Source organism: Camelina sativa, chromosome 14, assembly GCF_030686135.1.
Source record: "Camelina sativa cultivar CO46 ecotype springtype chromosome 14, ASM3068613v1".
In the NCBI taxonomy this organism is placed as follows: domain Eukaryota; kingdom Viridiplantae; phylum Streptophyta; class Magnoliopsida; order Brassicales; family Brassicaceae; genus Camelina; species Camelina sativa.
Genome location: NC_141893.1, coordinates 27,058,270 through 27,077,193, shown reverse-complemented (window position 1 = coordinate 27,077,193; position 18,924 = coordinate 27,058,270). Strand labels below are relative to the sequence as shown.

Here is an 18,924-nt window from a genome sequence, read left to right as displayed (position 1 = left end):
CTATAGTCTCCTAGAAAGAAAGAAAAAAATATATATGCATATTAGGAGTTTAGCAAAGAAAAAAAAGAAAAAAAAAAAAAAAAAAAGAGAGAGCTAGAAACTTAAAGTTTAAACTTTAGGGAGTAAAAAAAAAAGAAAAGAGTTAAAATCAAGGATGTGGGTAGTGAAATTCTAGGGGGTTTGATATTAAAAAAAAAAAAGAGAAAGTGAATGAGAAAAAGGTAGATTATCAAGAGTTAAGCTTTGTATGCCCAAATTGTTCTCAATCTTAGATAGTTTTCACAACTGTCTAGCATTCATTCTCTTGAGAGAAAACCACCCAAATAATTTGTTTGAAACCACCTTACTAAAAAAGTCTTACCCTTGAAACCGATTGAGCTTGATTCACCGTCCATTTGCAAGAATTCGCCAAACACTTAATTGAATGTGAAAGAGATGTTTTTTTACTTTTAGTTGGAGGTTGAACTAGATCGATGCATGGTAATAAGCATAGAAATTTTTTTGTAAGTATGTTGATTGATCTTAGCACCATTAAACTATCTTTGAGGACTATAGCTTGAATCCTTCGCTTAGCATATAAAAGTTATGAGTCCCCATTTTCAAACCGCACCCTCCTACTTCCTTGCTAGAGGACTAGCAAGATTTATGTTTGGGAGTCTGATAACTCTCTAATTTGCATGTTTTTAGCATCCTTTTTTGTCCATATTTTGCATTGTTCATACCCTTAACTTAGCATTTTTAGGTCATTAACTGTAAGAATTCACTTTTAGGCCATTTAGGGTGTTGCATTTTTGCATTTGCATGTTTTGGATGAAAACAGGTGCTTAAGAGCCTAGAATGGGGAAAAACAAGGACAAACTCGAGCATGTACCCGAAGGAGCCATCGAGCTGGAAGAACAAGTCCGAACCCCAACACGATCGAGGAGGATCCAAGAGCCGGAAGAACAACCCGAAGATCTACCCGAGGATTAACCCGACTTCATCCTCGTGTACACCATCGAGTAGACCATCGGGTAAGTCTGGGAAGCTAGGTCAAAGGGGTTTCCATATATAAACCCCTCCTCTCCTTCCTCGCAAACGAGCACGCCGAAGACCCTCAAACCAGAGAGCGAGAGCTTCTGTGAGAGAACTGAGAGACTCAAACACTTTTCCCTTTTGTTTTAGATTTTATTTCATAACTTTTTTTCATTTCATTAGATTTCTGTCTTGTACTCTTATCCCTCTACTTTATCGTTTAATATGATGCAATTCTCATTTATATTTGTTGTTATGTTTCTTGCCATGATTTCTGAGTAGTAGAGTAAAGTTTCTAGGGATGGGATAGATGATTTGGTGTTCTTGATCGGTTAGGATGCCTTAGTTTGATTGTATGTGTTTGATAGATTTCCTTCTAGGTTAGTGTTCTTAACGCCAACAGACCAAGAGATTGAGATTAGATCTAAGGTGTTTTACCACCGAGAGGTGTAGATGAGATACTTAAATCAACCAATGCTAGAGGTTTACTCACTTAGCCTAAGAGATTAGATGAGTAAGAGGTTTACTGACAATAATGAAATCGGATCTTAATGCCTGCTTGGTCATGTTTCTCCAACGATAGTTGGGTAGGGGAGTGATCAAGGTTGATTGTTTCTAGTGCGAGAGTGTTTTAACAAGATTTTAGAGATTCATTATCTATGAAATATTTGCTTGAGGCATGTAAGGCATATGTACTGGTCAAGAATACTTAGGATTCGATTACCCCATCCTTAGAAGCTTTCGTATTTTAATTGCTTGCATTTTCTTTCATCACTCGATCACTTACCCGATCAGGTACACGATAACCTGCATCGAGTAATCCCTCGAGTTGTTCATACTTCATTTGCCTGCTCGATCACCCCACTCGATCATGTACACGAATGCTTGCATCAAGTGCTTAGGTCGTGTGGTTCTTTGTTTACTTTCTTTTCTTTTATCTCTCTAGGATTGTTAGACTAAACTTTCATTTGCTTGGCTTGACTTGCACTGTTCTGATCATATCCTTCCTGCTAGCAATAGACAACCATTTAGATTGATAACCCTTTGTACTACAACTGCATAGGGAATTGATATCCTGGGTGAAAATCTGTCTATCAGAATCCACCTAACTTAGATAAACAAAAACAAAGTCTAACTTTCAAAGTGAGAAAACTCCCTCTTTTATTTTCCAAAAATCTTCTACGTCTTTACAATAAAACAAATGAGCCTTTTTTATAGCTCTTACATGATATAATCTATATTAATTACAAATATGTCTAAATTAATTACAAATCAATCACTATAATGGAAGAATCATAATCAATGGTGATGATGAGGAATAAATGGTGGATCTAGGATTTCTAGCAAGATATCTGTCTTAGCAATCAATATTTACTTGTTTGGTTCGTCAGAGAATAGTTCAGGAAGTCCATCAGAAAATCCATCTTGAAATAGTTCAGCTAATCGTTCAACATATGTGATGACCGCATCATGTGTAACATAGAAACGACACCAGAGCATACCTGAATCGTCATGGTCTTGAGTCGAAATTTTTTTGGGTTATGGAGGTAAGCTACTTCTTTTATACGGTGATTCTTATTATCTAATAATATTTGTTACGTTATGTGTACTTCTCCCAAGTGTTATAAATTGATTTTTAATATTTCAGATGAAAGATGATCTCTTCAGCCCAAATTCATTGAACCAATCTATTGAATATAGTATACAATACTTTTAATATTTGAAATATTAACGATTTGGTTTGTTCCTTCGTTCCCCGGCAACAGTGTCATTTTGTTTTTCATAATGCTCAAAAAAAAAAACAATTAACGATTTGGTGTTAATATATAAAAATATTGAATGGAAGAAAAACATGGAATGAATGAGAATCGACTTTGATTTCATCTTCACACAGTGAATGTAAGTAAAAAAAAATTCTTGCTCTCATTAAATTATAACTTTAGTTTTGGGATTTAACCTTAATGTAATTCTTCTTTGTAGTTGTGAAGATACGAGTTGTACAAGCAAGTGTGGTCATGGCAAGAAGAACTGAGGGTACATATATATAATATATCACTCTATTTTATGGTTCATGTTTCGTGTTTAGTAATATATATCATACGTAGACAAATTCTAATAATCTTTTTGCTGTCACTTTTTCTAATAAAATTATGCTCTACAGGTATCAAAGGAAATCATCTGTTTAATCACTTCAGCTTAAGAAATATTAATCTTCAGTGACATTACATTGTCGAGCTATCATCCCATGACAACTTACTTCTGCTCATCGATCAATCATATAGCCAAAAGGTGTACGTTTTGATTTTTGATCAAATCATATAAACAAAGAGGTCTTGACTTCTGAGATAACAGTAAATAATCTAAAATTTTGGGTAGGTATATTCCTTTCTCAAATTTTCACTAATTTGGATAATAGTTTGAGTGTTTGACTATAAGACATCTAAAGATCCAATTTGCGACGGTTTTTTGAGTTTTTTTGAGAATTTTTAAAAATATTTAGAGGATTCTACATAATTATTTTATTTATTTGGATAATTTTCGTTAATTTAGTAAAATTAAAATTTATAAACCGGAAATACGGGTATCTAAATCTATCATAATAAATATATTCAAAAATAGAATTATTTTTAAGAAAACGGTTATGGGACGAAATTTTGTGTCGCATACAAGACAAGACGAGTATCTTGTCCCAAATATATATATATATATATCTAGGTTAAATACGTGAAATAAATGAAACTGAAACCGAATCCAAATTTGATTTAACACTCCTAAACAAATTGTTGGAAATGTTTGGATTAGTTTAGAATAATATACATGTAATATCACTTACTAAATTATATCTTAATTTTTTTCTTATAAATATCACTCATGCAGGTCTCGGTATTTCCCAATTTTAAAAAATTTACGTAAACAGTTAAGAAGTGCAGATGCGTACATGCAGATCCGAACCTAGTTAATATATAGTTAAGAAGTGAAACGATTTTACTTTTTTTTTTTCATTTTATCTAGTAAACTAAAAATACAGTTTTGAAAGTAAAATTGTTGTAAAATGTAGTTGACAAGCCGCCTGCCATTTTTGTTTTGTAAAATTATTTTTTAATAAAAACAAAGGAAATTAATTAAATTGAAGAGAAGAGTAGTAGCAAATTAGGGGTTGTGCTCATGCCTTTTTGAATTGTATTAAATTTGACTGCAATTAGAAATTTCAAATATTTCCAAAGGCTTTGGATAATATTTTACTGCAATTAGACATTTCAATTTTAATTAATATACAAATATTTCTAAAGGCTTTGGATAATTGAATAACACCAAATAATAAAGGGTTTAATTCTCATTGAGTAACACCAGTTTTCAAATGACTTATTTATGATTTACAAATATCAAATATATAACAAAATTTAATCCGCTGTACACTGCTTAATAATTATTAAAAAAAATATGTTTTGTATTTTTGGTAATTTTTGATTAATATTTAGATTATATAAATCTAAATGGATTATGTTGTATTTTTAATAGTTTATAAAGTGCAGGTAAATAGTTTATGAGATACTCCAGCAAAACGATGAGGAAAGGATAAAATCTAGAAAGTTCTACAAAAAGTGCAAGTTTTCCAATTGCATAAAATGGAAATGTAAGCTAACAAACGCTCTTATACTAGACTGTTAACAAACAATGTTAACTAATTATTCCTCTTCCATTACGTTGACAAACCTGCAAATTGCCATCTGCACTTGCCTCTCAACCTTTAATCTTATCTTTGACCACGTGCGCTTAATCTATATTTGCTATATTAAAGCTCCCCCATCGAAAAACTTTGTCCACAAGGTTCAAAAGCCGGAAACTTCCGCTGCAAGTCATAAAGAAACTCCCAAGTAGCTTCTTGTTCAGTCTCATTTGTCCACTGGATTATAATTTAAGTAGCAGCTTGTCCCTGATGCTTAACCATTGTGCGAGCCAGAATCTGCAACGGTTCTTTAATGAGGATATCAGAAACAACTGAGGGTAGCTGAGATGAAGTGAGCACATTACCAACCATTGCCTTGAGCTGCGACACATGAAAAACATAGTGAATAAGGGAACTGTCAGGCAACGGTAATTTATAAGCGACCTTGCCACAACGCTCCACAATCTTGTGCGACCTATAGTATTTGGGTGCCAACTTCTGATCAGACTGCAGAACTACTGAACCTTGACAATGCAGCTGCAGGTTGACAAAAACAGAGTCACCAATGGCAAAGCTCCTCTCAGAATGATGTTTATTTGCAAACTTCTACATGTGATGTCGAGCTCTTAAAAGGCGAAATTTCAGGATCAACAACATGCTTTCACGTTTCTGCAGACTACGAGCAACCACTGCCACTTTGGATTCACCAGGAAGATACGGTAGGATCACTGGTGGAGCCTGTCCATAAACTGCTTCATATGGACTAAGCGGAGTGGAGGTATGAAAGTTTGTGTTGTACCAAAATTCTGCCAATGGAAGCCAATTACTCCATAAATGAGGACGCATATACAACGCAGATACGTCTCCAAGAAACCATTGATAACCTCTGTTTGGCCATCATTCTGCGGGTGATATGCACTGGAGAACTTCAACTCCACACCTTGCAAAGAAAAGAGCTCATGCCAGAAATTGCTAACAAAAACAGTTTCCCTGTCACTTACTATGGACTACGGGCGCACCAAAGAAGTTTGAATACAGTTTCCATGAACGGTTGAGCGACAGGCATAGTCGTATATGGGTGGGAGAATGCCATGAAATGAGACCCCTTGTTCAGTCTATCGACTACCAAAAATATCACCGTTTTACTATTGGAAACAGGGAGACCATCAATGAAGTCCACAGAGAGATCAGTCTAGATGGTGTATAGAATAGGTAATGGTTGCAACAAGCTAGGATACGCAGTGGTGTCGTACTTACACTGCTGACAAATGGCACAACTGAGAATGTAAGACTAGATATCCACTGCCATGCCGTTCCAGAAGAACAGCCTCTTCACTTTTTTATAAGTGGCACCACTTCCTGAGTGACCACCCATTCCCAAACAATGCATTCATTGCAAGATGAAGTTGCGGAGTTTTAAATCATTAGTCACCACAATCTTGCTCATCCTTTGCAGAACAGACTTAATGCAGGGTGATAGTATGACACGAACTCCGGAGATCAATGGATTCTCGAAGAACAAGTAGCAGCTTTGAGTTCTATTATCTTTGTATCAATAGATCAAAGAGTAAGAGAATTCGAAGACTTAAGGGGTGTATTGAAACAATGATTTTGGAGGATTTGATGGGATTTATAAAATTTGGAATTTTGATAGATTTTAGAGGAGTTGATATGATTTATGGTAAAATTCTTTCAAATCCCACCTATAACCATGAGATTTGTATTTCTGTATTTTTAACTAAACAAATCCTCCAGAATCCCTAAAACTTATTAAAATCCAAAGTCACAAACTGTTTTGAATAACAGTGGATTTCAAAGTAGATTTTTAAATCAGTTGATTAACAGTGGATTTCATGAGACTTTTTAAAATCCATGATTGAATAACATAGGATTTGTAACTTTTACACAAATCACTTAAAATGTCAAGTTGAATACACCCCCGTTAGAACAAGAGAAACTTCTCTATTATTAAAATTCTTAAAACAGCTGCTGTTCACTTTACAAGAAAAAGAGTACTTATATGTCTCTGCAAACACAAAACCCTCGTTGGAACTTGTGGAGCACGCAACAACTACACCGACTTAAAAGAAACCCAATAATAAATAATAAAGCCCAACAAAACTAATGAAAATAAATATAGAGTAAAGTCCAGTAAAAAGAATAATAAAATGTCGCTACATCAGGTCGCCGGGGTGAAGAAGAATTCGTCCTCGAATTGACGTCGTCATCATCACTAACATACGGGAATAGGTGCTTAACGTTAAAAACATCGGCTGTATGCATGTGAGGAGGCAAACGAAGTCTATAAGCATTATTATTAATCTTCTCGAGAACCTCTAAAGGACCAATCTTACGAGCCTTGAGCTTGTTGTAAGTGGATTTAGGAAATCTATCCTTTGTCAGAACAGCCCAGACCAAATCACCAACGTCGAAGTGTACGTCACGTCTGTGAATATCAACAGCAGCTTTATACTTCACGGTGGCAGCCTCCAAATTAGCTTTGACCTGGTCATGAACAGATTGAAACTCTTCAACAACATCACAAGCCCTCCCATGAAAACGTGTACAATACGGAGCCACACTTAAGTCAAGTGGACCGCGGGGAACAAACCCATACATCACACGAAATGGACTAAATCCAGTACTACGATTCACCGCATGATTATGCGCAAACTCTGCTTGACAAAGAACCCTATCCCAAGAACGAATATTGTCACCAACCAAACACCGCAAAAGATCACCTAATGCTCGATTAGTCACCTCAGTTTGGCTGTCCGATTGAGGATGATAGGCAGAACTCATATCCAGACTAGTGCGTAATAATTTCCACAAAGAGCGCCAAAAGTGACTCAAAAATCGAGAATCTCGATCAGAGACAATGGAGAAAGGAAGGCCATGGAGACGATAAATCTCTCGGAAAAACAAAGCAGCAACTTGGGACGCATCCGTCGTTTTTTGCAAGGAATGAAGTGAACCATCTTAGAAAAACGATCAACAACCACAAAGATAGAATCATTACCACGTTGTGTTCGCGGTAAGCCAAGAACAAAGTCCATACTAATATCAGTCCACGGTTGCGTCGAGATCGGCAAAGGCAAATACAAACCCGCATTAGATGCTTTACCCTTCGAAGCATGACAAACTCCGCATCTGACTATAAACCGCTCAACATCCCTTCGCAACGTTGGCCAAAAATACGAGTCAGTCACCAAATTCAATGTCCGATCGCGTCCAATGTGACCTTCACCATGCAGTTCCCGAATAACTTGAAGGCGAAGACTACAATTAGAAATACAAAGCTTCATTCCACGAAACAAAAATCCATCGACCACCAAATAATCATAGCTACGGTCCAGCTCAATGTCACTCCATATTTTCCCAAAAAAAGGATCCGTAGGATACACCTCCGGTAACATTGCAAAACCAGTGATAGACGCATGAGACGTCGTGAGAAGTGAATGCCGTCGACTAAGAGTGTCAGCCACTTTATTAAGTGATCTCGCCTTGTGCTTAATCACAAACGGAAATTGTTGCAAATAGGCAAACCACAAAGCATGTCGTGAAGAAACTTTATCTTGAGCCCCCATATGCTTAAGTGCATCATGATCAGTAAAAAGCACAAATTCTTTGTGAAAAAGATAGTGACGCCAGTGCTTAATGGCTTGGACCACAGCATATAATTCAACGTCATACGTACTATAACGCCCACGCGAGCCCGCTATTTTTTCACTAAAAAAGGCAACAGGTTTTCCCAGCTGGCTTAACACCGCTCCTATGCCTATTTTTGAAGCGTCACAATGGAGTTCAAATGCCAAAGAAAAATTGGGAAGTACCAAAACTGGGGCTGAAGACAACTTCATCTTGATCTCACGGAAAGCAACTTCAGCTTCATCCGTCCATATGAACTGGCTTGACCGCATACAGTTCGTTATTGGGGCCATGATACCGCTAAAATGCTGAATAAAACGTCGGTAAAAGGAGGCAAGTGCATGGAAGCTTTGTACATCGGTAACTGTCTTCGGTGATGGCCAAGATTTTATCGCACTGACCTTAGATGGATCAACTTTCAAACCACTGCTAGAAATGACATAACCAAGGAAAAGCACTTCCGACATGCCAAAAGAACACTTCTTAGGCGCAGCAAATAATTTCTCACGGCGGAGCACAAGTAGAACGTCACGTAAATGGTCAAGATGTCCTGAAAGAGTCGAACTAAAAATCAGTATATCATCAAAATAAACAACAACAAACCGTCCAATAAAAGGTCGCAAGGCTTGATTCATAACACGCATGAAAGTGCTTGGAGCATTTGACAATCCGAAGGGCATAACGAGCCATTCAAAAAGACCCTTTCTAGTCTTAAAAGCAGTCTTCCACTCATCACCAGGGCGAATACGGATTTGGTGATAGCCACTCTTGAGATCTAACTTGGTAAATATAGAAGCAGAACCAATTTGGTCAAGGAGATCATCCAAACGAGGAATTGGAAACCGATACCTCCCCGTAATTTTATTAATCGCCCGACTATCCACACACATACGCCAAGTACCATCTTTCTTGGGAATAAGCAATGCTGGCACTGCACACGGACTAAGGCTTTCTCGCAAATAACCTTTAGCAAGAAGCTCCTCTACTTGCTTGCAATGTTCATCATGCTCCATCGGGCTCATACGATAGTGAGGTCGATTTGGCAAAACCGTATTGGGCACCAAGTCAATACAATGCTGGATATCACGCATTGGTGGCAATCCCTCTGGTAACTCACTAGGAAAAACTTCCTTGAACTCGTTCATGAGAGCATGAAACGCAATAGGTGTAGTGTCCGTCATCGATGGAGAGTTTGGTTTCAAAATTAGAAGATACGCTAATTCAGCATGTTCAACTTCGTCGAAAATATGAGCTTCTGTAACCAATAACGTGGCCTTAGGAGTAGTAGCTGGATTCGTGGGTTGCTCAATATCGTGACTAGCAATAAGAGGTTCGGAGGTAGACCGTGACGGTACCAAAGTAATACGCTTTCCCTCATATGTGAAAGAATGTGTATTAGCAAATCCATCATGTATCTTTTGACGATCATACTGCCAAGGTCTCCCTAACAAGAGATGACACGCATCCATAGGAACAACATCACACAACACCAAGTCTTTATAATTTGAACCCATGGAAAAAGGAACTCGACATCGTTTAGACACGCGCATGTCGGATTTAGACGTAAGCCATGCAATTTGATACGGAGTAGGATGAGACTCTGTAAACAAGCCCAATTTCGTCACTGCTTCCTCAGAAATCACGTTGGTGCAGCTGCCAGAGTCAATGATTATTCTACAAACTTTTCCCCGAATGGTACAAGTAGAGTGAAAAATGTTAGTACGAAGCCATGATTCGTCAACACCGTGTGGAATCATGAAGTTTCTCTGAATCATCAACATAGTTCTTGTATCACCAAGTACTTATTCTGTAGTCTCATCAGGCTCATTGTCGTCTAGATAATCATCATAAATAGGTGCATCACTTGCTAACAGGCCGCGACGTTGGAGAGTGGGACAACTCGCTTGACGATGACCTTGTTTCCCACACTTAAAACACTTAGAAGCCGGTGTTCGCGTTTGTCCATGCTTCAGTGGAAGAACCCAAACGCAAACGAGATGAATTCCAAGAAGATGATTGCCCACGAGCTTGCTGCTCAATTAATAAAGCACGTTGATGTGCTTCTAAAACCGTCATGGGATTAAACTGTAGGAGAGTGTTCTGAATTTGTAAACGAAGACCGCCAAGAAAACGCGACATTGTCTGCTCTTCATTCTCTGTTAATGAATTTCTGGCCATTAAAGAAAAAAAATCTGATGCATACTCATCAACAGACTTCGAACCTTGTCTCAAATTGTGAAGTCGTGTGTACAAGGTGCGTGTGTAATTATAAGGCAAAAATACCTTTCTCATCCGCCTTTTCAGTTTTTCCCACGAAGCAATATGATCTTTGCCTGCCCTTGCACGTGATTCCTTAGTTTGTTGCCACCACATCGATGCTCTGCCTCGGAACCGTGTCGCCACAAGAGATACACACATCTTATCAGGAACTTCTTTGAACGCTAGAAATTCCTCCGTTGTGTTAAGCCAGTCGAGAAACTCATCTGGTTGTAACCCTCCAGTAAATTCAGGTATCTCAAGTCGAAAACCTGATTCCCACCGCCTATCTTCAAAACGTGGAGCTGCAATGATGTCACGATGTTGATGCCTCCGATCTGGTAAGTCACCAAGTGGTGCAAAAGGGTTATCTGCAACGTCCTCCTCGTCGTCAACCTCATCTAAGACTGGCTCTTCTTGTCTCTGCACACCCGGAACATCACGCTGAGCTTGGAAGATAGCTCATACTGCAGATTCAACAGTGGTTCGCATGGTATCTCGAAAATTCTGTTGCATCTCAGTCATCATCTTTCGAAATTCATTGTTGTGTTCATCGAGCTGGGTTTGGAGATTTTTCTTTGGAGGCATGATTAGGATCTTCGTCTCTGATACCAACTAATGCAGGGTGATAGTACGACACGAACTCCGGAGATCAATGGATTCTCGAAGAACAAGTCGCAGCTTTGAGTTCTATTATCTTTGTATCAATGGATCAAAGAGTAAGAGAATTCGAAGACTTAGAACAAGAGAAACTTCTCTATTATTAAAATTCTTAAAACAACTGCTGTTCACGTTACAAGAAAAAGAGTACTTATATGTCTCCGCAAACACAAAACCCTCGTCGGAACTTGTCGAGCAAGCAACAACTACACCGACTTAAAAGAAACCCAATAATAAATAATAAAGCCCAACAAAACTAATGAAAATAAATATAGAGTAAAGTCCAGTAAAAAGAATAATAAAATGTCGCTACATCAAGACTACACCCAAGAGTAGTGCTTCTTTGCTGATGGATTGACTTGCAACTCTTGACTATAACAAGCCCGAATATTTTTTAAGAGATCACACTCCAACATAGACATTGCCATATGCAATATTTCTGCTCCATTCACTCGTGATAACACATCAAACTCTAGCAGCTTAGGCTGCCACATTGTCCTTACCCTGCCGATATTGATTCTCATAATCAAACTCTAGCAGCTTAGGCAAACACTGCTGTTGAATAGGTGTGTTCAACCTCTTCTCCAACAAGTACTTAAACTGCGATGATCTGTTTTAAACACAAAATGTTTTTGCAATATGTAATGACGCCATCTCAGAAAAGCAAAGATCACAGCGAGGAGTTCTTTCTCATAGATGGAAAGATTTAGTTGTCTTCCTTTCAGGTGGTCACTAATGAAAGCCAAGGGGTGGCCCTCCTACATTATTACAGCGCCTATTGCAGTTTTACAAGCACTGTTTCTACCACAAACGGTTTTTCAAACACTGGTAGTGCTAACACTAGAGCTTGGCATAAGGCATTCTTTAGGGTTATAAAGGTCTCTGAAGCTTCTTATGTCCAAATAAATGAGTCTTTCTTTGTGAGAACGTTTAATGGGCGAGCTATAGTACCAAAGTTCTTAAAAAAGTGTCTATAATAACCTGCTAAACCCAAAAACCCGCCAACTTCTTCAAGTTAGAAGGAGTTGGCCAGTATGCAATAGTGTTGATCCAGTAAGTCCTCAATTAGTGGAATGGGGAATCTATTCTTTATTGTTAAGCCAATCAATCCCTTGTAGTCCCCACAAAGTTGCCAGGTTCCATCTTTCTTCTTAACCAAAACCACAGGCCAAGAAAAAGGACTAGAGCTAACTCGTATTGTTCATGCAAAAAGCAATTCTTTAACGATCTTGTCAATATCGTACTTTTGGTAAGTAGCATAGCGGTAGGGACATTGATTAACTAGATCAGAACCCGCCTTTCACACAATTTTATGATTTTGTCCCTCTCTGAAAGGAGAAAATGCAGTTGTGTCTTCAAAAATATCAGAATAAGCATTTTTCAGCTGCAAGACTGCAGAGTTATTCGTATTCTCACGTTGGCTCATCTCCACTACACATAACATGGCATCCTCCTTCTGAATTACTTCTTGAGCACAAATCATGGAAATTTGACTTGAATCTAATTGATTTTTGTTAAATTTTTCTTGCACCATTCGAACTACTTCTAATTGATACCATGAAGCAAAATTTTCTGTTTTTTCCACCAAAACCCCATTTGTAACTTTTGTAAGTTCCATGTCATGTCGCCTAATGGTACCCCCAAGACCATATCACAGCCCCCCCCCAACGGAATCAACATGCAAGCCTCAACCTGGTGATGAGAAATTCGTACTCAATGACATTGTTCGTCGCTTGCAACCTTAGACAAAACGATTGTTCACGATGTCAAGCGGATTCCTACTCCATAGCCGAGATAGGAGGATGCGCCATCTATGTGAAGGACCCATTTCCCGTCTATAGGGTTGGCAGGTGTTGGCTCGCTGCCCTCTAATGGTAGTTAAATTATAAAGTCGGCCAGGACCTGTGATTTGGTAGCTCGACGAGTATGGAACTCAATGTCGTACTCGCTAATCTTTATCTCCCATTTCGTTAGCTGACCAGACTGTTTGGGACTATGAAGGATAGACCGTAATAACGGTTGGTTGGTCAAGACGACGATAGTATGAGAATGGAAGTAGGGACAAAGCTTGTTGCATGTTGTACCTTCGACGAGCTGGTCCTTGGTAGTGGGAAACTTTCCTTTGGACAGGCCTTAATTATGTCTGTAAAATCGACGTAGACTCTCCATTTGTCATTTTTCTTTTTGACTACGACTAAATTGGCCAGCCAATTGGGATACTTAACCTCCACAATATTCCTAGCGCCGAGCAACTTCTCTATTTTGTAGTTTACCGCTTTTGAACGTTCTAGACATAGCTTTCGCCTTTTCTGCATGACAGGTTTGTGCGTTGGATCGGGGCTTGACTCACTTGTGGTGATAGTTTGATCCATGCCTGGCATATCAGATATTGACTATGCAAAGGTTGTCAAATATTTACAAGAACCAGACCAACTTGTCGCGCATTTCCTAGGTTATCTTTTTCTCGATATGCACACAACGCTTTGCTCGTCAATATTTACTTCCTCGGTTGCAGTCATAGATTGGGAGGTCTATTGTGTCGATAGTCATGATGAAGTCGTCGTTGAATCATGTTAGAGAATGGTAATTTGGCTTGATTTCTTGTTCGCTAATGTCCATTTGTGAAATCATATCTCTTAAGATGACATTCACCAAGTTCCTGGTGAATGTCACCAACACTCCATAATTATCCCACCTTTCTTGTATTTATCCATCAGGAGGACTCGAAGATATCGACATTCTTCAGTTGCGTGCGTGTTACTCTTGTGATACTTGTAATATTGGGCTAGGCTACCCTCATTTTCCTCATTCCTAACATACTTATTCCAAGTTTGTGTCTGCTGAGTTACTCCATTGATGGAAAAGGTTTGACGAGTACGGTATTGGTTGCGAATGAAGTGTTGGTGCGGCTTTATGTACTCATTCTTGACCGTCAGGGTCATAGAATACTTTGCTACAATACTTTTGCTATTGCGTGCTTTTTGGTGAAGACTGCATTTTTTTCTTCGATTTTAATTTGTTTCGAGGCTCTGCATAATGCATTCGCTAGTGTCTCGAAGTGTGAGAGAGACAACTCTTCTTTGAATCGAGACTCATACCGTATCGCGTTTTTAAGTGCAACGATCTCTGCAACGTCAGGTATGGTGATGTTGACGACGATGTCCTTATATCGTCTAGTAAACGACCGAAGTGATTCCTAGGGTGATTGGGTCAGTGACCACAGGTTGGCGTGCAAGTTCTTGGTATCCCTAAGAACGAAAAACTGCTTCAAAAATGCGGTCATCAAGTCATGGAGGCTATCGATCGAACCGGACTGAAGATGAGAGAACCAGCTAAGTGCCATCCTTGATTGGCTCCTAAAGCTGTCCACCTATGATTTAAAATAACCAATATGGATTCGACATCTCATTGATTAACATTTTCTTAAATTTTCATAATTGCCAATATTAAGATTTTTTAAATGACCAATCGGGATCAAGCATCTCAATATTTAACATTTTTGAAATTGTGTAAAATTTCTAAATTAAAATACTTATAAATAAGTGTATGTAAAACGTCCAACATCGGCTAGAAAAGTTCGACGATGGCTGGAAACTATTATAAATAAGACCAATATCTTTCAACTAAGAATGAACAAGAAGCTAGATTTATCATGCGTCCTAGCAAATTAAAACTTCTAAAAAGTTTTAAAATATTATAATATTTTAAAAAGTTTAAAAATTTAACAATATTGAAACTTTAGATGTAGGTGAAAAGTTTAAAATATTATAATTATCGAAACTTTTAAAAGATGCAAGTATTATAAATATTTAAACTTAAGAGAATGTTTAAAAATACTATAAATACTTCCATAGAAATTTTAAATATTATAAAAATTTGAAGTATCATTAGTATTTAACTCTTGAAAAAATAAAAATGTTATAAATATTTAAACTACATCTAAAGTTTAAAATATTATGAATATTTAAACTCTATTAAAATTTTAAAAGTTTAAGTATTGTTAAATATTATATATTCAATTTTCAAATATCTTCAAAATGTCTTATTTATCTATGTTTGTGCTTTTTATATCTTATGAGCGTTAATACATGTTTTTGTGTCTGACTTTATAGATGAGTTGATATTCTTTCAGTATTTCTGGGTATAAGAAAGAAGGATTGACGTCTCAAAACCTAGATTTGATGTTGTTTGAGTCAACTTTTTGGGGTTTAAAGAAGAAGGATCGACGAGAAGCACACATGTTTAATTAGCTATATATATGTTCCTATTACTTTCTTTCCATGTAATTTATTATTTCATAGTATTAAAGATTTTGGTTTGAGAATTTACAATCTTGTAGTATTAAGGATTTTGATTTGAGAAGTTTTAATATGTGTGAATCTAAAACCGAATAGGTATACGGTGAAAGTATCAATAATTGAGTGCATGTGGTGACTATGTTGGTTTTCATGAATTGCACAAATTTAACGAGAAAAGAGGCAATGATTTTGGTCGTAGAGATTGATTGTTTAACAAGTTGTGTGGTAGTGTAAAAAAGAGATTTTGAATGATTATTCAGTGGAAGAATGTAAACAAACTGACGAAAAAGAGAAAGAAAAATTGTATAACGTTTAAGTATAAATTCATAATTTTTTATCAGATTTGAATATTTTAAAGAGTATAACGTTTAAGTATAACGTTATAGATTTTATATTTTTAAAAATAGTGTGTTTAAAATATAAAAAAATGATATTTTTATAAGATAATATTTCATAACTATCATCAATCATATATAATATTCATCGAAAAACAAAAGTCTTAACAAATTATAGTGGTTCAGTAAACCTAGATAGATACTTAACGAATTCATAGATTTTATATTAGACGTTTTCGTATATCTAATTTCGACATAATCTAAGTTATAAAGTCACGCAAATATATAAAATTACCATTTTTCTCAAAAATTAATCGTGATAAACAATGAAATGTCTATACTAACACAGTGCCAATGATTTTATTTTATTTTGCAATAATGGTTATAGTCTTGTTATCCTTGTTTAAATGTTCTACAATAAGAATTCTATCTTTATTTGCAGTTAATTCAATATAATGGTGTCAAACTGTCAATGAATTTGAGAATTTCTGTATTTTTAAATATAGTGCTGTCTTTCGTTAGGTTGACTCCCTGTTTTAGAAATTGCTAGGCGCTAATCGGATGATTGAGGTGAACGTAATGTCTAGTAAGAAAACCGAAAACTAGTTTTAAAATTATTTTATTAACTTTCAAGATGAGATATTAACTTTCGGGGTGGGCCTAGCATCTTACAACATATGAGATCTTAACTTTTTCGAATCATCTCGCTAGAACTGGAAATCGTTTCATATGAACAGTATAGTTATTATCAAATATTAGATTCATTATCTTACCTTAATTGTAGGATGCTTTTATTTTAAATTAATTTAGATATAATATTTAAGGTATTATCGTTAATGATTATATTTTTCACATGAATGCAAACTTTTTCGTTTGTAAGTTTTTTGATAAATTTTTATTATTTATTAGATATATTATATTGATTTTCTATATTTTATTTATTGTTTTTTGTGCAATTTTTTATGAATTAATTTTGTAGATAAATTTTTTAATAAGTATAACTTAAAGGATGAAACATCAAATATACTTAAAATAATATAATTTTTTACTTAGAAAATGTTAATATGGATAAGTGAATACTAATTTCTTTTAGAATTATTTTAAATATATTATTTTGGATATTACAAATAATGACTTCAAGTTATAATGTTTATTCAAATGGGTAAATCTTATAAATAAAAAGTTATTTTACGAAGTGTATTTTGGAATTAATAATAGGAGGATAACAAGATATTTTGATGCATAGAGAAAGATATCGAGATTTTATTAATAATAGGAGGATAACAAGATATTTTGATGCATAGAGAAAGATATCGAGATTTTATTAATAATAATAGGAGGATAACAAGATATTTTGATGCATAGAGAAAGATATCGAGATTTTATTAATATTAATATCCAGTAAAAAAAAAAAAAAAAGACTAGAGCATTCGATGTGTATAATACCTACTAGCTGGCAACGCAGCCGGAACAAATTAGTGTTTCGACCAAAGATGGAGCAACAAAAAGAGAAGAAGAGAAAAGTCTCCAAAAGGCAAAGAAGTACACAATCACAATCCTTTCCTAGAGATCTAACCTCAGAGATACTCTTAAGGCTGCCTGAGAAATCTGTTGCAAGGTTTCGTTGCGTGTCAAAGCTTAGGTTATCAATCACAACAGATCCATATTTCATTAACGTGTTCAAAAATCGGTACCGAGGGTTGAGTCTTTTAATTTGCTTCATTGAAGATGACAAGTTGTTTGTTTCCTCGATTCCGCAGCATCAGCATTCACTTCAGAATTCCAAAAGGTCTTACTCTTGTTCTCAGCCTATTTATCGTTATCATATGGAATTCCCAGAAGGGCAGAGTAACTTCCCTCCTACGGAATCTGTCCAGGGCTTGATCTGCTTTAATGTATCAGCAACGCCGATAGTTTGGAACCCTAGCACGAGACAGTTATTGACTTTAACCAAACCGAGATTGAGCTGGAATGACATTGCAATCTTTTTAGGATACGATCCGGTTGAAGGTATACACAAAGTAATGTGCATACCTCTTAAAAGAAGTTCTGATGTGTGTCGGGTGCTAACACTAGGATCAGCTCAAGAACAAGAACCATGGAGAACGGTAAAAACTTGCCATAAGCATCGCTCTGAGTATCATACTACTTTTGGTCGATGCATCAAGGGGGTTGTATATTATATAGCCTATGTTTATCATAAGCGTGTTTGGGTTATAATGAGCTTTGATGTCAGATATGAAAAATTCGATATGATGCAATTACCATCAGAGAATATTAGTAGGGTCATGATGACTTATGAGGGGAGGCTAGCTTGTGTTGAAAATTGTGTCACGAAATATGGTAAACTCATCCGGAAGCATGGTACCAGATTGTACATTTTGGAAGACGCAAAGAAACACAAGTGGTTGAGTAAAGTTGTTCTTGCACCAGGTGCTTGCTTTGATGATAGATTGAAAATCTATTACCAACTAAACGGTTACACTCATGATGGTGAGTTTGTTTACGTATCATCCACGTTTGATAAGAAGGGTTATATTTTATTTTGTGACCCATTGAGAAACAGCTTTAGAAGATTCGAACTTAAAGGAATCGCGGAGGGAGTTTTAAAAAGCCGTATGTATGCGCTCTATGCTTTCCCGAATCACGTTGAGAGTCAAATAACTTAGAAATAATTTAACTTCTTGGTGTTTTTTCCCCCTTAGACTGATCATTTATGCAAGTTTATAATTTTTTTTCCTTTTGTAAGCTTTCCTTTTTAACTTTGATTTTCTACCGTTTCATCTTCATCCCTTGCCACTTCCCTACTGCATTTAATATATTCAATATCATCAACCGTTCAATAGTAGTAACTTCTTTCCTTTCTGATGGCTTTTTATCTTTTTGCTTCCTAGAAGTAAATTGCACCAAGATTATGCATATACCTTGTTTCGAAGTTTAAGAGATCAACATAAAAAAAAAATTACGCATAAAAAACAGAGCTGGCCGAGAGGCCAAGCAAGCCAAAATTTGGAGGAAACCATTAAAAAAATATGTTGAATGTAAA

The 18,924-nt window shown here is 36.3% G+C and overlaps 1 protein-coding gene across 1 annotated transcript; it reads left to right on the top strand.

Annotated features, from left to right (window-relative positions):
* Positions 1 to 17,341: 17,341 nt before the first annotated feature.
* On the top strand, positions 17,342 to 18,600 carry LOC104743921 (putative F-box protein At1g47765). Its single transcript, XM_010464950.3, has one exon. It carries the CDS (start codon positions 17,372 to 17,374, stop codon positions 18,545 to 18,547), a length of 1,176 nt encoding a protein of 391 aa, XP_010463252.2. The 5' UTR covers positions 17,342 to 17,371; the 3' UTR covers positions 18,548 to 18,600.
* The last annotated feature ends 324 nt before the right edge of the window (positions 18,601 to 18,924 follow it).

Excerpts from the sequence above, each read along its gene's own strand:
- LOC104743921 (XM_010464950.3), top strand. The coding sequence starts at position 17,372 with ATGGAGCAACAAAAAGAGAAGAAGAGAAAAGTCTCCAAAAGGCAAAGA.